Source organism: Pinus tabuliformis, chromosome 2_1, assembly GCF_031772625.1.
Source record: "Pinus tabuliformis cultivar Carrire ecotype Pingquan chromosome 2_1, CPIR1, whole genome shotgun sequence".
NCBI classification, from domain to species: domain Eukaryota; kingdom Viridiplantae; phylum Streptophyta; class Pinopsida; order Pinales; family Pinaceae; genus Pinus; species Pinus tabuliformis.
Genome location: NC_142299.1, coordinates 343,875,642 through 343,897,839, shown reverse-complemented (window position 1 = coordinate 343,897,839; position 22,198 = coordinate 343,875,642). Strand labels below are relative to the sequence as shown.

The 22,198-nt window shown below is 36.5% G+C and overlaps 1 protein-coding gene across 2 annotated transcripts; it reads right to left on the bottom strand.

Moving 5' to 3' along the window:
- Positions 1–16,049: 16,049 nt before the first annotated feature.
- LOC149200265 (disease resistance protein Roq1-like) lies at positions 16,050–21,271 on the bottom strand. Of its 2 annotated transcripts, XM_089402647.1 has the most exons (4): positions 20,485–21,270; positions 18,505–19,600; positions 17,972–18,346; positions 16,050–17,809 (listed from the first exon to the last, which is right to left on the bottom strand). In XM_089402647.1, the coding sequence occupies exons 1-4, from the start codon at positions 21,105–21,107 to the stop codon at positions 16,205–16,207; spliced, it is 3,699 nt and encodes a 1,232-aa protein (XP_089258773.1). In that variant the 5' UTR covers positions 21,108–21,270; the 3' UTR covers positions 16,050–16,204. The 2 variants fall into 2 exon arrangements, with proteins under 2 accessions (XP_089258773.1, XP_089258774.1); XM_089402648.1 differs by lacking the exon at positions 17,972–18,346 and having other exon boundaries at positions 20,485–21,271.
- Positions 21,272–22,198: the final 927 nt, after the last annotated feature.

The following is a 22,198-nucleotide window of genomic DNA, read 5'->3' as shown; positions in this document are numbered from 1 at the left end:
TCCATGCATCTCTTTGATAAATGCATGTACTCTCCAACATCTACAAGCAACAAGAACAAGTTGGTACCAAAAGGAAAATTGGTCAAGCCTAGTGAAAAGAAATCAAATTTTGACTTTCTCCTCCTTTGCTCAAATGCTCCAACAAGGCCAAGGCCATGCCAATCCATCATCCTCATATATTTTCACCATCCACCCATAATTCTTAAGCTTCTACCATTAAGTTTTCTTATTGTCCTAAAAAACTACAGGATGCTCTATTTTACTACAGGATACAAAAATACATATAGCAGAAATTTGTTTTTGCCATAACTTGAAAACCATGCATCCATTTTCCAAGCTGTTTTAGGGGGAGATGCATATGGATGATGGTAACATTATCACACAGTTTCAGCAAATTCCAATGCATAGTTTCCAAGAAATTGGCCTCCATCACCTTCATCCATTTTTGCATTTTCTCAATATCCATGCATCCATTTAAAAAGTTTTTTCATGGGGAGATGCATATGGATGATGGTAACATGCCCAAGAAATTTCAAAAAATTCTAGTGCACGGTTTCTAAGAAATCGGCCTCCATCACCTTCAACTATTTTTAGTTTTTCTAAATATCTTTGCATCCATTGACCAAAATTTTTCTATGGGGAGGTGCATAATGATGATGGAAACATGCTCAAAAAGTTTCACCTCAATCTAGTCTACCGTTTGGGAGATATGGACATTGTCCTGTAAAGTTACAGGATACAGAACAACACCTACAAGATTGGCAGTGAGCAGTTTTAAAGGAGATCCAAAGGTCAAAGAAGCTCCTCTAGAGCTTAGCAGCAGCATTAGGATCATCAACATCACCATCCAACACATGCACATCAACATCAACTCAACAGTAGCATGCATGTCTCTCCAACAACCATTAGGTAGGTACAGGTATGCAATATACTTGAACTCTTCTCTTGAGCACATTTTAGTTAGAAATTTGTTGTCAATGCATGAGAGATGAGGTTTTATAAGCTAAGGATGGGTCAACAGTCTCATCCGTATTCAACTAGTTGATTGCAACTCACTCCTTCACTCATACAATGTTGAAAAGACAGATTATGAAGGGTGATGATTTCAAGGAATGAGGATAGCAGTTAAAAGAAGAAATTTTTACAAAGGCCAATGTCACCACAGCACTCCAAGCCCTCCATCCACTTCATATTCACTATATATTCATCATTCATCCATCCCATTTCATTCTTGAAAAAAAACAAAGAAAGCATCCTCTCCATTTTCATGAAATTCCCATTTGCGGGTCAGCAAGAAGGATGGTCAAAGAGCAAAGGAGGATCACAAAGAGACCCCTTTCACTCACATTTTTATTTTACCACTCATTACCATTCATTCCTCCACCATTTATGTCATTTTTTCCACTCATTTACTTCAGTTTACAAAGGGACTGTGTTTTCTACAAGATGATCTTGTAGGAATTACAGTGACCCAGAAATCCTACAGGGGGCAGTCCTAAGGCAAATAAATGGCGGAACAAGGTAGCAGAATGTTGATCCCGTGGAAGACCTTTCCAAACTGAAAAGACAATCAAGAACCATCTTGAATAAGGGGAAGAAGGCAAACTAATGGTCTCAAGAAACAAGGATTTTTCTTTGCACAAATATGTTTTTTTGCTTGTCCTTGCAGAGCTTACAGCCAAGATTCTTAATGCACAAGAGAGAGACCACCAGGGCCATGGATGAGGCACAATGAGGTCATTAAGTTTCTTAGAGGATGAGCAACACTTTCAGCAGGGGGGTATGATTGGCCTCTAAATTAGACATAAATTAAGGCACATGCCTCTAATTTAAAACATAAATTAAGGCCTATGACCATCCTTCAGCACATTAAACCTCTTTTTTTGCATTAGATAATTTATTTTTAACTTTAATATATTCATTATGAAGTTTTATGAATAACTGAATATTTGTGCCTAATATTATTTATTTTTTGTGGAATATTATGATAATATTGGGCAGATTATGAAGGGTTAGAGGAGGAGATAATTTAGGGACTTGTTGCCTCCTAATGGAGGATCAATAATAAATAATAATTCAACAAGATATTATGGAATTATGGCACAAATTTTGGAACTCCGATGATTGAGAAAATCTAGGAATGTGTTCCACTAATCAAGGGAACAGATCCACCAATCAAGGGAGCAGATCCACCAATCAAGGGATTTCGGTGGGGAAAGCTTTCTCCATCCATGGGGAATGATTCTTAATCATTTTCTATAAGTACCAAGTCGAATTTTCCTCTAGGGAATGATTGAGAAAATCTAGGAATGTGTTCCTTGTCATTTAATGCAAATTCCTAGTATTGGGGACTAGATCCACTAATCAAGCGATTTTGGTGGTGAAATCTTCCTCCATTCATGGAGAATGATTCCTAATCATATTTTATAAGTACCAAGTCGAATTTTCCTCTAGGATGAGATTTTCATTAGTGTTATTGTGGAGAGAGCTTGTATTCTTGCAACTCCATTGTATTTTCTTACATGGATGTAATTCTATTGACGAAAATAATGAAGATTGGTGTCATGTTCAGCTTCTGAATCTTGTTCTCCTCCATAGTCTCTGAATTTCCTTGGGCTTGGCCATCCCAGGACCTCAGATCCCTTTTGTATCATTTTCTTTGCTTCTTTTCATTGCTTATTCACATGCATCGCTAGTTTTTATTCCTTTCTATTTATGCATTTAGGATTAATAATTTGTTGTTGTAGGATTGAGTTAAATGGTTCATGTAAGTTCTTTTGCAGGATCACAAGTATTATTTCATCCTTGGAAAAGCTTTGGAATTTCATAGTAATCATTGAGTTGCTTGGATTAGTCTTCTTATTCCCAAATCTAGATTGTTGGACCTCTTTTTTAGCAAAGAATAGTAAATTTCTGCTATTTTTTAGAGCATGCTAACGAGCTTCAATTGAATTGATTCCACTTGAATTAGATCACAAAAACATTCTAGTTCATAAAAAAAATTACCCCATTTCATTTTCACTTGATTTGGTTAGACATTTTTTAGATCTACTAGCTAACTAGTTCTCAAATTTCTAGATTTTCGACTAGTAATGTTTCTTTTTTTCATGGGTTAACATAGGTATTTTTGAGTGATTCCAATTGGAATAGGAACCTAAGACATCTTAGTTAATAAAACAAATGTCCCATCCAATTTGGATTTGATTTGCTTTGTCATTAAACCCTCGCAAATTTCATCATTTCACAAGGAAACTTCTCCAAGCTTTTTGAGAAAATCCATCCATCTCCCAACTTTGGTTTTGAGTTCTGAGTAATCCTAGGAATTTTCCCACTCCATTCCAACCATCACACACCTTTCCTAGGCCTCCCATCACCTCCAACACCTCACATTTTTCTCTCGGATGTATCCATGTAGGTTCACTGTAATTCCTACAAGATCATCCTGTAGGTTTCTAGTACATCCTGTAGGTTTTCCTGAAATGGCCTGTTTTAAGGCTAAATTGATGGAAAACCTCTAGGAAGTCACCAAAAACCTCCCAAGGGTCTTCCACACCATCCAACCATCTCATAACCCTTCCATCCATCCTCAAACATCCTTAATTCACCTGGCACATCCACAGAAGCAATTAGTTTGCATACTTGATTTTGCATAAAAAGAAAAAAAAGCAAAAATAGATTTAGTTTAGTCTCTTTACTTGCACATTAGTGATGTTTGATGCTTCTTACTTCTGTGCTTAGATAGTAGCATTTGGTTCATGATAATCTAGCATTATTGCAAAGCATAGTTTCTTGGCAGTTAATTAGGAAATGGTGTGATTTAGCATTGAATTTCCGTCTCTTTCCTTGTACTTTCTTTCTTGCAATAGGTTAAGGTTCCATTTCAAACATTTCATTTTCTGAAATTAGTTTAGGATTTGACTTCACTACATGCATTCCATTACACCATGACAGCAAAGTAAGAACACATTGTATGCTACACATATAGTGCCGATACCTCTTAAGTTTATACAAACCTCGGGTTGATAATTAAAGTCGGTAGCCTTGGGAGTTGCAGCATTCTTGTTGCAATACTGAGGCTCATCAGGAAGGAAGATGAAGGGAGAAAGAAGAGAGAGGAGATAGAAAGGAAGGCAAGATTCTATGCACAAGAATAGGAAACCACAGCAGAAGCATGGGATGTCAGGGAGGCCACTAGAGCTATGAAAGACATGGATATTGATTGAGTTGCTCAGAGGATGAGCAACACTTTCAGTAGGGGGGTGATGATGAGCCTCATCATTGAGTAACTATATGGACCTTAATTCGACTCCTAGCTTAGTCAAATCAACTCTTCTCACAATTTATTACATATTTTGAGTATATTTTGTTTAATGAGATTAGTCAAAGTGAGATATTATGCCTAGTGGAGTAATGTGCATTGAATGCAGGTTTGTGAGAGAAAATCAAGGAATTTTGGCTAGATTAAGGGCTGAAACTTGAATGAAATAAGGAAGAGAGATTGTAGGAGGTGAATCCTCCTCATTTACTCCTCCCTCATGTTGTAACATATTTTGGCACACTGATTTTTTTTTAAATTTTCAGTGAAAAATTGCCACTTTCCTTTTGGGCTAAATGCTGATAGATATAATTATTATGCTTTTGAATGTTTCATATATATATATCTATATATATATATATATATATATATATATATATATATATATATATATATATATATATTATTTTTATAAAAATATAATTATATATTTTTATGAAAATATTTAGTTTAAATTTAAATTATATTATAAAAAAAAATTAAAATTTGAGCCTAAGTCAAACCAAACATTCATAAGAAGCCCAAAAGTCAAAGTTAACCTCTGGGTAGTTTTAAATGGCGGAGATTGTAAAAAAACAAATCAACCGTCTCCATTCTATTTCGGACCCCAGGGTCATTCGAACTTTAACAGCTAGGGGGGGTCCGAAATTAGTTGTTTTTTCAAAACAACTTTTGGATACATGGCATCAGCAGGAGAAATTTGGACCCCCCCTTGAAAACCATTTACCACTAAGGAGGGGGCCCCAAAACCATACCCCGTATTAATTAGAATTTTATATGGGAAAATACTATTATGAAATAAATTTATTTCACAATGGAAGGCAAAGTGGGTAAAATGGAATTACAAGTTAATGTGTTACAACTATAGGTAAAATAAATTCTTGGTTCATGAAAATGAATAAAGGGAGGCTTTGCAATCATATATTGATGAAATTAATGTATAGGAGAACAAAAAATAAATTTACAGTGCAAAAGTAAATGAGTTTTTACAAAACATGGATTTACAAAACCACACAAAGTTTTGTAAATACATGAGAAATAAAAACACTACAAAGTTTCAAATAAGTGGATGAATTTATCCATAAATTTATTATTTGAGAAGATACTTTCTAAATTTATTAAGTAAATTCATTCACGAAATATTTGAAAACATTTACGATTTTGAAAGTGACGCATTGTAAAAAAGTGACATAAAATCATTCCAAATAGATCTTTAGCAACAGCTTCACAAACCCTAGATTTCAAGGCACATAAATATCAATTGAAAGGAAAATTGCGGAAACAACAGCTCTAGATTTTAAAGGCATGGAGATATCAGCATTCAAAACATCAAAAGATCAACAGATTGAGGATCATTCTGCAGATTTTCAGCAATCATTCAACCAACTCTAGATTTCAAGGCAGATACTTGCAACAATTCTAGATTTCCTGCAACTAATAAGGAAATATTATTTATTTTTAATATATAGTTCAGAATTTCATTCCAGGATTATTGTAACATTTTAGGGGATATTTAGTCTATATATTGTTTTATTTGTAATAAACAAGGGTGGGCTTTTGATGCCAAGACTCTACACTTTGTAATAGCTTCTCTTATTTGATTTCTAATGAAAGCCTTATGGCTATGGTTTGACAGAATTTTGTGTTTCTTGTATGTTTTTCCAGTATTTCCATATATGTTTTCTGCACATGTTCAAGCATTTATAGGAAGGTCTAGGTAAGTCTAGATTGAGTATCAATTTATTCTTAAATCCCCTGCAAAACCATAACCTTTAAAAAAAATTAGCTTATTGGACTATCTGTCTGAAATAGCTCCTCTTAGAATTGGTTTCATTTTGGCCTTCTTGAATACTCTGCAATTTGTTTTGTTGGGATGTATAAATCTTCTACACGCATATCCACCTCTTTTCAGCCCCCTTTTGCTCCTCCACAGTGACCGCGGCTCGACTTTCTTTTTCTTTGCAGTTTCATGGGCTCAATGATATATCTGATACAGCTTCTTTTATATTGTAATTTTTTGAGCACTACAAAACAGGAAAACTCTATAACTTTTTGTACTTTTCAGCTGGTTTTAAGTGGTATTTACAGTCATGTAAGGGGTTGTTTTCCTTCTCTGAAGGAGACCCTAAAGTATACTTCGTTTTAATTGTACTAAGCCTCATGAAGGGAGGAAGACTAGACAGTTTCTATTAGACTTCTTTTCAGCAGTTTCCGGACATATTTTATCATCCACAATCAGTCAAAAAAGACTGATATTTTTGTTGTTACTTACAGAAGATCAAAACAGCAATCATATGAGCCATCATGATTGCTCAAAGCATACAGAATGTAACTTTTTATTTTCTTAATAAAAAGTTTCGCTTTTTTCTTCGGAAAAAAAAAATCTTCTACACGCATCCAAATTTCCCTATTTGTTAAGAAGTTTGTCTAACTACTTAATTATTAGGAATCTCCTTACATTCTTCTACCATAATTCTTGAAAAAGCTAAGTCATTATGTCAGGCTAGAAGTTGACAGTTTCAGAAGGGACCCTATGAGAGAGGCCTTTAATCATGATTAGGGATTATCATTGATCGCCAACCACCCCCAATTAAAACCATAAATCTGGCCATTGTGCTTGATAGGCTACTGTTCAGTGACAAGTAAACAACGTTAAACAAAGCCTCTTAAACATTCAGGGAGACCCCTCTGGTTCAAGGGCCAGCTTGAACCTAAAGGCTAGTTGAGTTGGTTTCGTGGCATAGTTTTTTCCACCAAGGACTGCCTACGGGAAATAGGCACAACACACACTGAATGAAAATGGAAGAAGCTAGACAGAGGCAACTGTGCAAGCACCCTTGCTAATAAATCTTCTTGAAGTTCAGTACAAGATATGTTATCTATTATCATAGGATCCTCACATCAAATTGATGCAATTAACTTTCTCCTCTTCTATTTTGAGTTGTATTCATCATGAGCGCCCTTAACACTTCTTTTTGGGACTACAGGAACCAGTTGGTTATCCATCACAATCCCATAGTTTGAAGATGTTCCAGGCATAATGTTGCACATAAGAGGATGTTGTAAATAGTAACATAACTGCAAGAAGTCTACACTTAACAACTAAGCACAAGAAAAATATTGAGAATCACATTATATAAATCATAAATCTATATATTGTATTTACTTTTTATATGATTTTTCACAACTTAGTATGAGGTCTAGTGACATGAGTATCTAACTTCAAAATTTACAGCAAATTATCACATTTAAATATAATGATAGAAAAATGTGAGTTGAACTCCCATTTTTGTTAAAATACTACATTATATCCCAACACACACCAATTGTGTATCTATGTGATTTATACAAAACCAATCTCAGATTCTCAAGATCAATATCAAACACATTGCATGTAAAATAAAATCAACAATGGAAAATCTGGCAAGAGATTCGCATATCAAGTAGAACTCAATAAATAGCAAGCTAAAAACTAACAAGAATATGCTAGGTACAATAATGACTGCAAAAGAAAAAAAAAATTGTATTATGTGTGGCATAGCCTCTCACATGTGCACAGAGACAGTCAATATTTTTGTATCACTATGTATGAGGGTTATTTTTACATGGGTACTATGAAAAGTGAAGGAACATCTCTAAGTTTCAACTATCATGTTGTTTAGAGGGCTTCGTTTAATATTGACGGATCCACATCCAATAATGGAAATAATTACCTTCATCATCAATGTGATTGAAGTTGTGATTCCTAATAAAATGATGTTATTTTTTTAATACCATCTACAGGCCCGAATGTCTTCATTCATACAGGTCGTTACTAAACATATAAACTTTTTCCTACTCTTTAAGGAGGGCTTCCATCCTCAGTTTTCTAGGCATTGATTTTAGGAAAAAAACTAATATTCTTTGTATATTTCTCCGTTCTAAATCATAACTACAGAAACAATTATATCAACCTTTGCATGTCATATATGATGTTACTATATAATAAATACTTATTAGACATTCATCAACATTACAATAATCACGGTTACAACTAAAGCAACAAATAATGAAATGCCACAAGTGATTAATATAAACGAAATATATTGATATTAAGCAAAACCAAGATCCAATCAAAACCAAACTCCCTCATGTGACCATTCACATGATCAGGAAAAATAGCTAGCCATGGAACCATGGAACTTGGATTACAATCAAATATGGAAAATATATTTGAGAGACCGAAATTTATCCTTATTTACAAAATGACATCTCCACAAAAGTTTCCACGCATCCTGTTTGTTTCCATAACATCCTAAATCATATCATGCTCCCCCTTATGCATAGCTCGTTGATTCCCACTAGAGTTGAAACCATTCAATGGACGATCAGTCATGGTAGAAGATGATTCTTCTCCACTTGTTCTATAGTTACCTATCAAAGTGTCATATGTTAGCATAATGAAATTTGTTAGAGCATCATGTTATATGTGCACTGTTAGGTCCCTATACTATTAGTGTAACCCCTTATTGTTATTAGTACAAACCCCTTATTATATCGTTGTGCCCATGTAGTCCCCATATTGTTATTATTGTGCCCCATAGAAGCCCACTATTGTTATTATTGTGCCCTTACATTATTATTGTTATGTCGGTTCTGATTATATTATGACCCCTTAGACTCCTATATATAGAAAGGAGGTCTTGTCATTTGTATTATCCAAGAATTGTTCATTTGTGTAATGTAAAAGAGCTTTCCCCCTCGAAGAGGCTGATTTCTAAGGCATTCATCTATCTTTTCTATCCTTTTGTGAGGTGGTTTCATAAAATTTGGTATTAGAGCTTTAGATTTTAGGGTTTCGTTGCTCCAAACAGGTCATCATGGCATTTACACTATAACGTTTTTTCTATGATGTTTCAGAAGCTAACAAAAAAAACCCATTTGAGATGAAATCTCTCTGAACCTCGGGTCCGAATTTCAGACCTTGTCTCGCTACATTTTCGAAGATATGGTCTAAGGAAGTTAGGGTTTTTGCAAGCTCCATAATTTTATCTAAAACAGGTCATCGTGGAAGTTTCGCTATAACTTGTTCAATACAAAGTTTCAGAAGCTGAAAAAAAAAACCATTTGAGAAGAAGGCGGTCGAAACATCGGGTCTAAATTTCAGATCTTGTCTCGCTATATTTTCGGATATATGATCTGAGGAAGTTAGGGTTTTTGCAGACTCTCGAATTACATCTTAAACAAGTGACCTTGGGAAAATCGTCATAAATTTATTTCTGAGCATCAGATTGAAATTTCGTAAGAAGTTACAGAAAGAGGACGGACTGTAGTTTTCTGTTTATAATTTTCAGATCCGAAGGTCAAAATTGTGACATGTAGCACTTCATACAAGTTCTATCTTTTGAAAAGGTATATAATCAGGTCATCTTGGGAGATTGTACATAACTCGTTCTCGGAGAATCTAATTTCAATCAGACTGGTGGCATTGGAAAGAGGACGCAGAGGGCTACTGTAGGTCATGATTTTAGAACTGGAAACTCTGAAATTACAGAGTTATAGTCGTTTCAAGATCGAGCTCCTGAAATCAAGAAAAGGCAATATGAGGAAGTTTGATGGCAAAGATCTGGTAAATTGGATACTATAGATGGAGCAATATTTTGATCTACATGAGGTGCAAGTGTTACAAAAGGTACATATTGCATCTTCATATTTAGAACCGGATGAACTTTTATGGTATCAAGGGTTGTGTTCTCGTAAAGCACTTGTCACTTGGTCAAATTTCATGGAATAAATGATAGCACATTATGAGGATACAAAGAGTAACACCTTATTTAGCCAATTGATAAATCTCAAACAAAAGGGTTCAATGGCAAAGCACATTGAGCATTTCAAAAAATTGAATATAAGGGTAAATAATATTCTAGAGAAGAAAATGATTGATGTCTTCAAAGGGACTTTAAAGGATAACATTCAACATGAGGTTCGTCTTTGGGAACATGATTCATTGGAGAAGGCATTCAGGTTGGCAAGAAAAATTGAGAGCAGAATTATGGAAACAAGGAATCCTACCACTCATAACTATAAATATGGAAGTGTTTTTTCTTCTAGCCTTCCAAAACCTACAAGGTTTACACGACAACAATTGGAAGAAAAAAAGATAAAAATGGCTTTGTTACATTTGTGATAGCAAATACACTAAAGGTCATAAGTGTGCTGAGAAGAAATTATTTTACATAAATTGTGAAGTGGAGGAAGAAAAAGATCAAGAAACATCAAAAGAAGAGGATATACACCAGGAACCAATCCCAGAGAAAGAATAAATGAATCCAAACATATCTTGTAAAGCATTGGAAAGAATTACCACTCCTCAAATTCTCAAGATAAAAGAACATATCAAGAAGAAAAAGGTTCAAGAAGTGAAAGTTCATATCGAGAAAGAAGAAATGAATCCGGCCATATCTTGTAATGCATTGGCCGGAATTACCACTCCTCAAAATATCAAGATAGAAGGACATATCAAGAAGAAAAAGGTAATAGTGTTGATTGATTCGAGCAGTACACATAATTTTATTCATTGTAAAATAGCCAAGGAATTGAATTGCTTCCTATATCCAACACCAAAGTGTCAAGTGATGGTTGCAAGTGGAGGAACCATAAATTGCTCTAGAAAGCGCCATAATATCAAGTTATCCATGGGAGAATATGTATTGAATAGTCCAATGCTTTCCATTCCAATGGGTGGTGTTGATGTTGTATTAGGAGTCCAATGGCTACAATCCCTGGGTACAATAGCTTTTAATTTTTAAGAACTTTTCATGAAATTGTCTTCAAAAGGAAAGGAAGTTGAATTAAGGTGTATCACAAGGAAACTGGGATAGATAATCAGCTCTAACGGAATGACAAAGCTTCTAAAGAAAGAAAAACAAGGCGTAATTGCACAATTATGTTCACTAGAGGTTCCCACATCAAAATCATCTATTTCTCCAGATCTCCAAAAAGTCTTAGACAATCATTCCAAGGTACTGGAGACTCCCAAAGGCCTCCCACCTATTCGTGATCATGATCATTCTATTCATTTCATTCCAGGAATTGTTGCTCCAAACATCAGGCCTTACAGATATCCCTATGCCCAAAAGAGTGAAATTGAACGTATGGTTATAGAAATGCTAGAGGCTGGTATAATTCAACCTAATCAAAGTTCTTTCTCTGCTCCAATAGTATTGATGCACAAGAAGGATGGGTCATGGCGCATGTGTCCGGATTATAGGGAGCTCAACAAGCTCACTATTAAAGATAAATTTCTCATTCCTGTCATTGATGAATTATTGGATGAATTGCATGGATCAATTTACTTCACCAAGTTGGATCTTCGTTTAGGATATCATCAAATCAGAATGGAGACTGAAGACATTTTGAAAACAACATTTAGAACTCATGAGGGTCATTATGAATTTTTGGTCATGCCTTTTGGCCTTACCAATGCACCTTCTACATTTCAAGGTTTGATGAATTCCATTTTCAAACCCTTCCTTATGAAATTTGTGCTAGTATTTTTTTATGATATACTAATCTACAACAAGTCTTGAAAGGATCATGTTCAACATGTTGACAGGGTGCTCAAACTATTGGAGGAGAAACAATTACATGGAAAAAGCTCCAAATGTTTCTTTGAAGTACAAGAGGTGGAATATCCAAATGTTTCTCATGAAGGTGTTGAGGTAGACCCTAGAAAAATTAAAGCCATTAAGGAATGGAAAATCCCCACATCCATAAAGCATCTGCAATAATTTCTCGAGTTGACAGGGTATTATCGCAAGTTTGTTAATAATTATGGGAGAATAGCAGCACCTCTAACAACATTATTGAAGAAAGATGCATTTTCATGGACTCCAGAAGCAACAAAGGCCTTCGAACATCTTAAAGAGGCAATTTGCCAAGCACTGGTATTAGTTATGCCGAACTTCACAAAAACCTTTATTGTGGAATGTGATGCATCATGAAATGGAATTGGTGTTGTTTTAATGCAGGATGAAAGACCCATTGCTTTCGAAAGTCGTCTAGTCAAATGAAAGTATTTACACAAAGCTATTTATGAGAAGGAAATGTTGGCAATACTACATGCACTTAAGAAATGGTGACCCTACCTAATGGGAAGACACTTTAAGGTAAAAACGGATCATGATAGTCTTAAATACTTTTTAGAACAAAGATTATCCTGTGAAGAGCAACAAAAATGGGTCAAAAAGATGTTGGGTTATGACTTTGAAATCATCTACAAGAAAGGGAAGCAAAATTGTGTGGCAGATGCACTCTCAAGAAAGGATGAGAATGTGGAAGCATTGTTTTGTGCTATTTCTATTATCCATCTGTTGGTTTATTGGGGCCTGACCTAGGTTCGGAAGTGTTTTAGCCAAACAAATCCCGCACTACTAGCCCTTTCAGCAACAATCCGCGGAGCGCGGACTGAAGTCTCACTTGAGGTAGTACGGGAGGGTGCTGGAACTAGGTTTCCGCACCCTAGGGATGTCTTGATGAGGTCTGGAGGGGTTGCAAACCGATCTGTGCACTCGCGCTACTCTGCACAGTTGTCTGGCCCTCGCGTAGTTCTGCGATGAGGCACTGCCTAGATTCCTTATTATTATTATTGCGGTTATTATAGATTTGATCTAATTCTTAGGGTCTTAATCAAGCATTCAATAGTTATAACCAGCGCACACAACCATAAATCTTAAAGATATGCATAAAACCATAACATAAGAACAAACATACAGATCTGCGACCAGATGCACAATAATTTAGAAACACTTATCTTATATTAATCTTCTATTTTAGTACAATCCAATTCCACCCTGCGCACTCAGCTGCAGGGGTCCACGCACACAGTTGCGGACTCTACCAAGCCTCTGCACACATAGTTGCAGAGCCTACTCTAACTACTACCAACCATGACTCGGACTTACAGACTCAGAGCAAATATTGCAGTCATAAACCCATAACACTCAAGATCAGAACCAAAAAGATGCCTTCTACCCTTAGAGCCTCACTCTATTTATACATTCCCATGGTTCGCGGACCATGGGTAGGCTGACTCGCTTTCTATTATCTTACATTATTTTCAGGTGGACAACCCTTTGACTTGACCCATTACAATTCACGCTCCGCGCACTTCGCGGAACTTTTACAATATCAATACCCAAAATTGTGGGCTTTAAGCCCCAAAATTGTTACGCGGGGGATCCACTGCCCAACAGGCCCCCAACACAATCATCGTGACTCATCCCGAGTCACTGGCATGGTGCGTTGGTCTTCACGCGGAGGTCATCCAACAACTTCTGCGCTTCACTTACATCCACAAAACATTCTTCCGCCGTCTATTGTACCCGTTGTAGGCGATTCTCCATTGTAGTCTAGTGGGTTAGGATACTCTGCTCTCACCCGAGAGACCCGAGTTCAAGTCCTGGCAACGATTGATTGGTCAGCCTTTTCTTCCTCTGATATGAAGAGTGTATAGTCAAATATATCATGTTTGACTCGTAATCTAGTTTCTAAGAATTTAAAATCTCCCCCTTTATCAAAGTATGCACTCTCAACTTTGATTGTCCTATTGTTTGATTGTGTGAGTGTGCATTCCCAACATTAGTTATCATGTTGTTTCATTAAGTGAGTATGCACTCTCAATTTTAATTTTTTCACTGTTTGATTGAGTGATTATTTCAGGCATAGATGGACTAGTAGGTATGAAGCTCATTTTTGGGACAAGAGCACTTGGAAAGGCATTAGATTGAGCCCTTGTAGATAAGGATTTAGACAAATCTACTTCAACAAGGATGGAGTCAGCGTTCAACAAGAATGATATAATGGAACCAATATATCAATACTAATGTCCTTTTTCATTCCTTCATAGTTTTGATGACCAGAAACTTGAAATCCTAGAGATTTTAGCACTTGAGTATGGAATGTGGCAGCATTTACGGTGAAATATAACCAATTTCAAATTGAAAACAATTACAGAATGAATTTTTCGTTTTAACTGGAAATACTTTCACAAAATCTTCAACTAGATGTAGTGGAAGAATACTCATGTCAAATGTTGCAAAGTGAAAAACCCATTTGTCCAAAGATCCAGAAAGTAATGTTTGTTTGCTTTATTATTATATAACAGTCTCTACTCAATAACATATAACAATCCATTCCATTGCCCCAACATGGAACTATCTACTAACTAAGAAGTAAACTTGTACACAATGTATTTGCAAATGCAGGATGTGCATCATCTCTCTTACATTCTGCTGCAAGAGAAGAACATATTTGGGAGGAATTATGCTCCTCATTGTGGCCTCCAACAAAAATTGCAGAAGTGAAAAGTTTAATTTCTGCATTGGGTGTTTTTTGGAAGTTCTATATAGATTGTTTTCCTATAGTCATGAACAGAGAGAGAGAGTTTATGTTATTCACTGCAATACGGAGTTCAACAAATCAGAAGAATTGCGATCGGATTACTGTGATAAAGAGCTCAGATTAAACTCATTGTCGGAGCTTACATAACAATGTGTATAACATGCAGTGTTTTTTTTTTCTCTTATTTTTGCAATAGGTTTTGTTCTATAATATGATTAATAATCCAACAAAAAGCTTTGATAATCTTTCCCTGCAGATGGCCTTCTGTTGAGATTGTAGGAAATGTCTCTACTTATTTGTGTTATGTAGCTTGTAAAGTTGCAGGGAGAGCCAAATTACCTGCATTGGACATCAAGTGAATGGAAACCTATGGGATAAATTTTGTTATTTGCATATTTTCCAATTTTTTCGAGAGAAAGGGAGTATTTAACATAATTTTTGAGATTAAAATTAATATTTGTTTTATAATTTTTCCCATTTTCCATAGGAACGAGCGAAATTCTTCGAACTTTTTACCTCAGTGATTTTCAATGGTTAAACCATGTAACATTGCTAGCACAAAAAGTGCCCTTGCACTCCTTTGAACCTGCGACCTTCATTTGAACAGAATCTATTACGGTTTCCTGATGCGGAAACGTGGGATGAAATGGTTAAAGCGTGGTCACAGTGACCACACGCAGGGAGGTTTTGGCGAGGTCGAATGGTCTAACGGTGATAATTTGCATGTGGTTTTAAGCTTCAAGGCTATTTGAATGGGTTCCACCCACAACATTAACTCGACGAGCCAGCGCATGGGCTCTCGGATGTGGCATCAGATCGCGAGAGAATCTAAATCCTTTTTGAATATGGATGGATTGACCTCGAAGGGGGCAGAGTAATTGCCGATGGCCGGAGTCAGAGATTTTTCCGGCCAGCAAACAATTCGGGCAATTCCTCCACATGGATAGACTACTCTATTTTTTTGGTAAGTGTCTTCCATAAATATTTATAATTTTTTTTGAAATATTATAAATTAAATCTTAAATTAAAAATCCAACCATTTATAAAAATTGAATATATATATATATAAATAATTAAATTACATTAATTTCATATTTAATAAATTAATTTTAAAATTGTAAAAATATTAGAAAACAATTTTTTAAAAACTTAACAAATCAAAAGATATCGCTTTAAACAAATTATGAATCAAAATTAATTTTATTAAACAAATTATGAATCAAATTACATTAATCGAAAAAAACACTGATTTTTTTATATTTTAATATAAAATTTAAAAACATATGACTAACCCTCTTATTTAATAAAATTATAATTACGAAAAAAAATTTACTAAATTTTTTTTATATAAATATTTAAAAATTATATATAAATCATCGTAACATTTATGCTGAAATGGGCTCCATTTTTCCAACTTAGAAGACCATTTATATTACAACCATGCATGCTTATATTTTAGACTTTCTTGTTTTAAATTGTGAATTGAAAACTTTAATTTTGACTTCCATTTCATTCCTCCAAGTCGAAGATTAAACATTTCTGGCGCAGCCTCTCCTGTGCTTTCTCACCCAATCGCAATTTGGGACACCCCTTCACCCCAAGACCCGTTAACGATGTACAATATGCAACTCCTCCCAACTCGCCCAACTGAGGGCACCCTTCAACCGTTAGATGTTTAAGTTTTGTTAGCTGCGCCAAATTCCGTATGCTCTTCAACTTCACACAATTGAATACATACAACCTCTCCAAGGACACCATTGTTTTAACATTCGGCAGCTCCTCAAGTTCGTTACACGCGACAATGTGTAACTCTCGAAGCTTTGGAAGACCACAAAGGCCTTCTATACTTCTCAGATTGTAGCACCTATCCAATGTCACACATGTGAGTGCCTTTGGTAATGTTCCAATCTCCACCACATTCCAACACTGATATAAGGTGAATTCTCGAAGGTTACAGTATACAACGTCATCAAACAATACATCTGATGTGTGAATTATGGGAGAAGCAGCCACTTTCAACCAACTCAACTGACTCGACCATTCAACTGAAGCCGACAAACACTTCAAATCCCCGCGATACTCCAGACCCAATTCCTTCAAGTTCGGTAAATCACCCAGCGAATGCATCACCGTCTCCAGAATAGGGTTTCCTATCCACAAAACTTCTAAATGCTTGGGGAGTTCAAAAGCACTTGGCAATTCTTTAAAATTTGTGCCCGTCAACTTCAGTGTTTTCAGGGACCTTTGATGTGCCACTTGCGAGGGCCATACTTCAACTTTTTCACAGCGGTTAAGATCTATATGCTCGAGTGTTCCTATATTCCCAAATGTTTCGCTTGAGATTGTTAAATTAGAACACAAGCTGGCATCAAAATATTTAAGGTTACTTAAACAACCGAAGGAATCTGGCAGCCTCTCCAATTTCTTGCAGCCATTTAGGTCCATGTGGTGGAGGTTCGTCAAGCCACCCAAGGAATCTGGCAGCCTCTCCAAGTTATGGCACCAGAACAGGTCCAAGTGGTGGAGGTTCGTCAAACTGCCAAGGGAATCCGGCAGCCTCTCCAATTTCTCGCACCAAGAGAGGTCCATGTGCTGTAGGTTTGTCAAGCTACCCAAGGAATCTGGCAGCCCCTCCAATTTCTCGCACCCAGAGAGGTCCATGTGCTGTAGGTTTGTCAAGCTACCCAAGGAATCTGGCAGCCCCTCCAGTTTGTTACACGCAGACAGGACCATGTGGTGGAGGTTTGTCAACCTGCCGAAGGAATCTGGCAGTCTCTTCAATTTCTTGCACCAAAACAAGTTCATGTGGCGGAGGTTGGTCAAGCTACCGAAGGAATCTGGGAGTCCCCCCAGTTTGTTGCACCTAGACAGGTCCATATGGCGGAGGTTGGTCAAGCTACCGAAGGAATCTGGCAGACTCTCCAATTTCTTGCACCCTGACAGGTCCATGTGGCGGAGGTTGGTCAAGCTACCGAAGGAATCTGGGAGCCTCTCCAATTTCTCGCACTGTGACAGGTCCATGTGGTGGAGGTGCTTCAGCTGCCCTATGGACTTTGGAATGCTCGTGAGACGGCTCGCATCGATAATCTTTAATTCCTGCAACTGCAAAGGTGCCTGGCAGATCAAGTGTTTCGACCGTAAGAAAAACGATATAAACATTAACTATATATATATATGTTCTCAGGAGTAAAACCATCAGAAATAACTGGAGAGGCCCTGCTATGCAATATCAATAGTTGATCATGACCACACACTTTTTAACTCAAAAAGATTTACCTGTGATCTGCCTTGCCACAATGTTTCCAACACACTCCCCTCCACTTTCAAAACCCTCAGGTTCTTAATATTAATCCATAAAGGTAAGCAAATGTACGGACAATCACGCCAGAAAAGCCATATGAGATTTGGCAAGCGCACCCGCAAAATAGGATCCAACAGATGCCCTTGTGTCTCAACAAGGTGCAAATTCATGACACTAATACCAAGAAACCGATAACGTTTATTGTACATTCTATTGCGAAGCTTCATCATGCGGTTCCCCAACAGCTGGTGATTCCTTCGGTACCATGACAACAATTGTGAGCTTGTCTCCTCTCGTTCGGTGCTATGCTCGTCAGGGAGCAGCCTAATTCCGCGTGCTTCACTTATAACCTGTTCATTATGGTGGAGAATTAAGACACTGCACACAGCTTGCTATGATTAAATATAAATATTTCGCAGGTGAATAACGATTGAGAAGTTAAATTCTGTATACATATTTCTAACCCAAAATGTAACTATTTTAATAGTTTGAATGATTGAAGACTTACAGATGAGTGCTTGTGCAGCCAATCATGGAAGTTATCGGTGGGACACCATAAACGGCGCGGCGATTGATACTCTGCGATCTCTCCTGCCATATCCCGGAGGACATCATGCATATGGATATGATTTTCATCGTCGACTTCTACAAGGCATTTACCCTCTAAATTTGTAAACCCCGACAATCCGTTCCAGCCTGATCTGTCCCATGCTGTTATGGCACTAATTTTGTTTGCTCCTACGAAAAAAAAGGCAATATCTAAAAAGATCTGCTGTTCCTCTTCACTGAGCGCATCGTAACTAATTTTCAATCTGTTCTTTATCTCGGGTGAAACTTTTGATTTGTGAAGTTCAGCCTTCCAATAGGATTTATCTTTTAGAAAGAGATGTGCCCCAAATACTTTTAAAGCTAAAGGCAGTCCCTCGCATACCTTAAGAAACTGATCAACTAGATCTTCAAATCCGTGTAGCGGATGGGCCTGACAGAAGGCATGTGAACAAAAAAGCTCTAGCGAGTGTTGTCTAGAGAGGCCCTCTAACTTATAAATGCATGACTGTTCCAGCCCTGCCCTTGCAAGCACATCTTTAGAGCGAGATGTAATCAAAATTAAGCTATCCGGTCTTAAGACATCTTTAGCTGGTAAAAGGGCCTCTAGCTGATCCTCATGATCTATGTCATCTAAAATTAACAAAACATGAGAAGATTTAAGATGCCTTTCAATTATCCCTTTGCCTTCATAAATGTTCTGTATACGCAGATCTAATTCATTGACATTCAGGCCCCTTAGAAGTACCCTCTGCAACGAATGTAGGGAGCTTTTATTAGCATTTTCTCTTATGTCTGACAAAAAATAAGATTTATCGTATTTCAATCTCTTGCTATTGAAGAGTTCTAGAGCCAACGTTGTCTTGCCCACTCCACCAAGGCCAACTATTCCTGCCACCTGGACTTTTCCACTGTGCTGCTGCTGCTTCAAAACTGTAGTTTCAAAATCTGCGACTTTTTCTTTTAAACCAGTGGGATACTTGGCTACATACAACGGTGGCCTTTTGCTCAATTTCACCACACGTTCAACGATCTTCTCTAACATATGACCCTCGTCACTGCATATTCACCAAAAGTTTTTTTCAGTCGGAAAAAACGCTTTCTTTATTATTACTAAAGAAAGTACAGTTACATGATTCTGTTCCATGATAAGTACTAAAACTTAGCAGCAAGAAACCCAATGGAAAATTAAACAAAAATAGATCGACTACTGTGCTGTCATCCACTTAAAGTTCATTGGTTCAGAAATGCTTTGTTACCAAAAAAAATTCTGTTCCATGACAAGTACTAAAACTTAGCAGCAAGAAACCCAAAAGAAGATAAAACAAAAATAGATCGACTACTGTGCTGTCATCCACTTAAAGTTCATTGGTTCAGAAATGCTTTGTTACCCAAAAAAAATGAATCTGTTCCATGATAAGTACTAAAACTTAGCAGCAAGAAACCCAAAAGAAAATAAAACAAAAATACAAAAATAGGTCGACTACTGTGCTGTCATCCACTTAAATTTCATTTGTTCAAAAATGCTCTGTTACAAAAAAATGATTCTGTTCCATGATAAGTACTAAAACTGAGCAGCAAGAAACCCAAAAGAAAATAAAACAAAAATAGATCGACTACTGTGCTGTCATCCACTTAAAGTTCATTTGTTCAGAAATACTCTGTTAAAAAATAAGAAAGGGAGGAAAAAAAACAAGAGACATATGCTAGTTCAATCTATGAAATCGAAATATGAAATCAAAATAAAGCCGAAATCAAATCTAGAATCCCGATTCAAAGCAGCATGATGAATGACTCCATGAGATGCTGAAATGCCTCTTTTGGAGAGAAATGCATATTCACCAAAAGTACCAACATAAGATAAACAATTAATCAATCGGAACCGAAGGACAAAGCATCATATTAAGTATATAGATCAGAAAGGGGGAATTGGAGTTCTCACCCGTTAAACACGCCATCCAGATCAAAACCGCTTATGTCTGCAACTCTGGAAAGAGCATCTCTCCAATTTTGAATAATGGCAGAGTCATATCGAAGCTTCTCTTGATGTGTTTGAGAGTCCAACGTTTTCTTCATTTGGAGTTCATGCAGGCTGCGAGCATACGCTCCATTTTTGTTCTGATCTGTCCACCTAAGTTCAGCAGGGTGGACATGGTAAAAGACCGGAATAATTGGAGCCCCAGACCCCAGCATGAGAAGCAACTCATCTAAACACCATCGTGACTCCGCATATTTAGGAGAGAAGATAGCTACATGGATCGAGGCGCTTCCAATAACGCTGGATAGCTGAGAAGGAAAAGGTAGTCCTTCCTGCAAGTCCTGCTGATCTAAAAAGGGCCTTAATCCACGGGAACGAAGAGCACGGTAGAGATGAGCAGCAAACGTCTTCTTCACTTCCCCACGATGGTTAATAAACACATCGTAGGGAATATTGCTGCTGATGTTATTGGAATCGACAGCGGTGGAAGAGGATGAAGCGCCATCGGAAGTTGCGGGAGGAGATGTCTGAATTTCAATTTCAGAGTTGGTTTGGGGGATCGAGCATGCAAGCGTTCGGTATGCCATTGCGAATTGTTATAGAATAATACAAACACAGACAATGCTAAATTTGGTGCTGCGAAGCTCTGGATAATCCGATGTAGAGGAAGGAAATGAGTTGAGGAGCTTCAAAGGATCGGAGAAATTGTCACGAGAGGAAAGCCCGAAGTGCAAAGCTTACATAAACCCTCATCCCTGCAGATGCCGCGGCTAATAAAATAAAATATCCTCAATGGGGGTCTAGGGGGTAGTGTCTACCCATCAACAGCGTCAATCTGATCTCTTTACATTAAAATATTATTTTTTCCCATTATGTTAGTAACAGCGTCAATCTTATCTCTTTACATTAAAATATTATTTTTTTTCCATTATGTTAGTGAGATTGTGATTTATTAGTGTTTGAAATATTCTTTTGAAGTTTGATATTATTTTAAAATAAGATTCTATTAAATTTTATTTAGATTTCTAACAAAATTGATTTTAAAAAATCAACATTGACTTTTTAATTTACGTATCGGTGTTGGAATGCAACTTCGAGTTGCAGCTTATGATGGCCAGCGGAGATATTTTTCAAAGAAATTTGGTAATAAAATGCTAATCAAAATTGTAATTTTTTAATTTTTTTTTCAATATTTCTTTTAGTATTCAACCTTTTTAACAACCCTATCAAATAAAAATTATACAAACAACACAAATCAAATTTAAAATTTGTAAAAATCATTATAGATTAATCTATAAAAATCCTAAAAACAAATTATAGTACAAGATCTTATCTTTTTGCATGTGGGATCCACCATATTTACACTTTAGTGTAACTTGAGCTGCATCTTTTACTAGAGGGGAAATGTTCACATATAGTTACCAAATGTGGTGAATAGCAAGGGCTCAAGTATTTTCTAAATTTGATATGAAATCAGAGTTTTGGCAGGTGGCAATTAATAAAGATGATAAGTTTAAGACTGCTTTTAGTGTTCCAGTAGGACACTATGAATGGAACATCATGCCTTTCAGACTAAAGCATGCCCCCTCCAAATTCCAAAAGGTTATGGATAATATTTTCAAGCCATATTTTGATTGGTTACTAGTATACATTGATGATATACTTATATTTTCTAAAA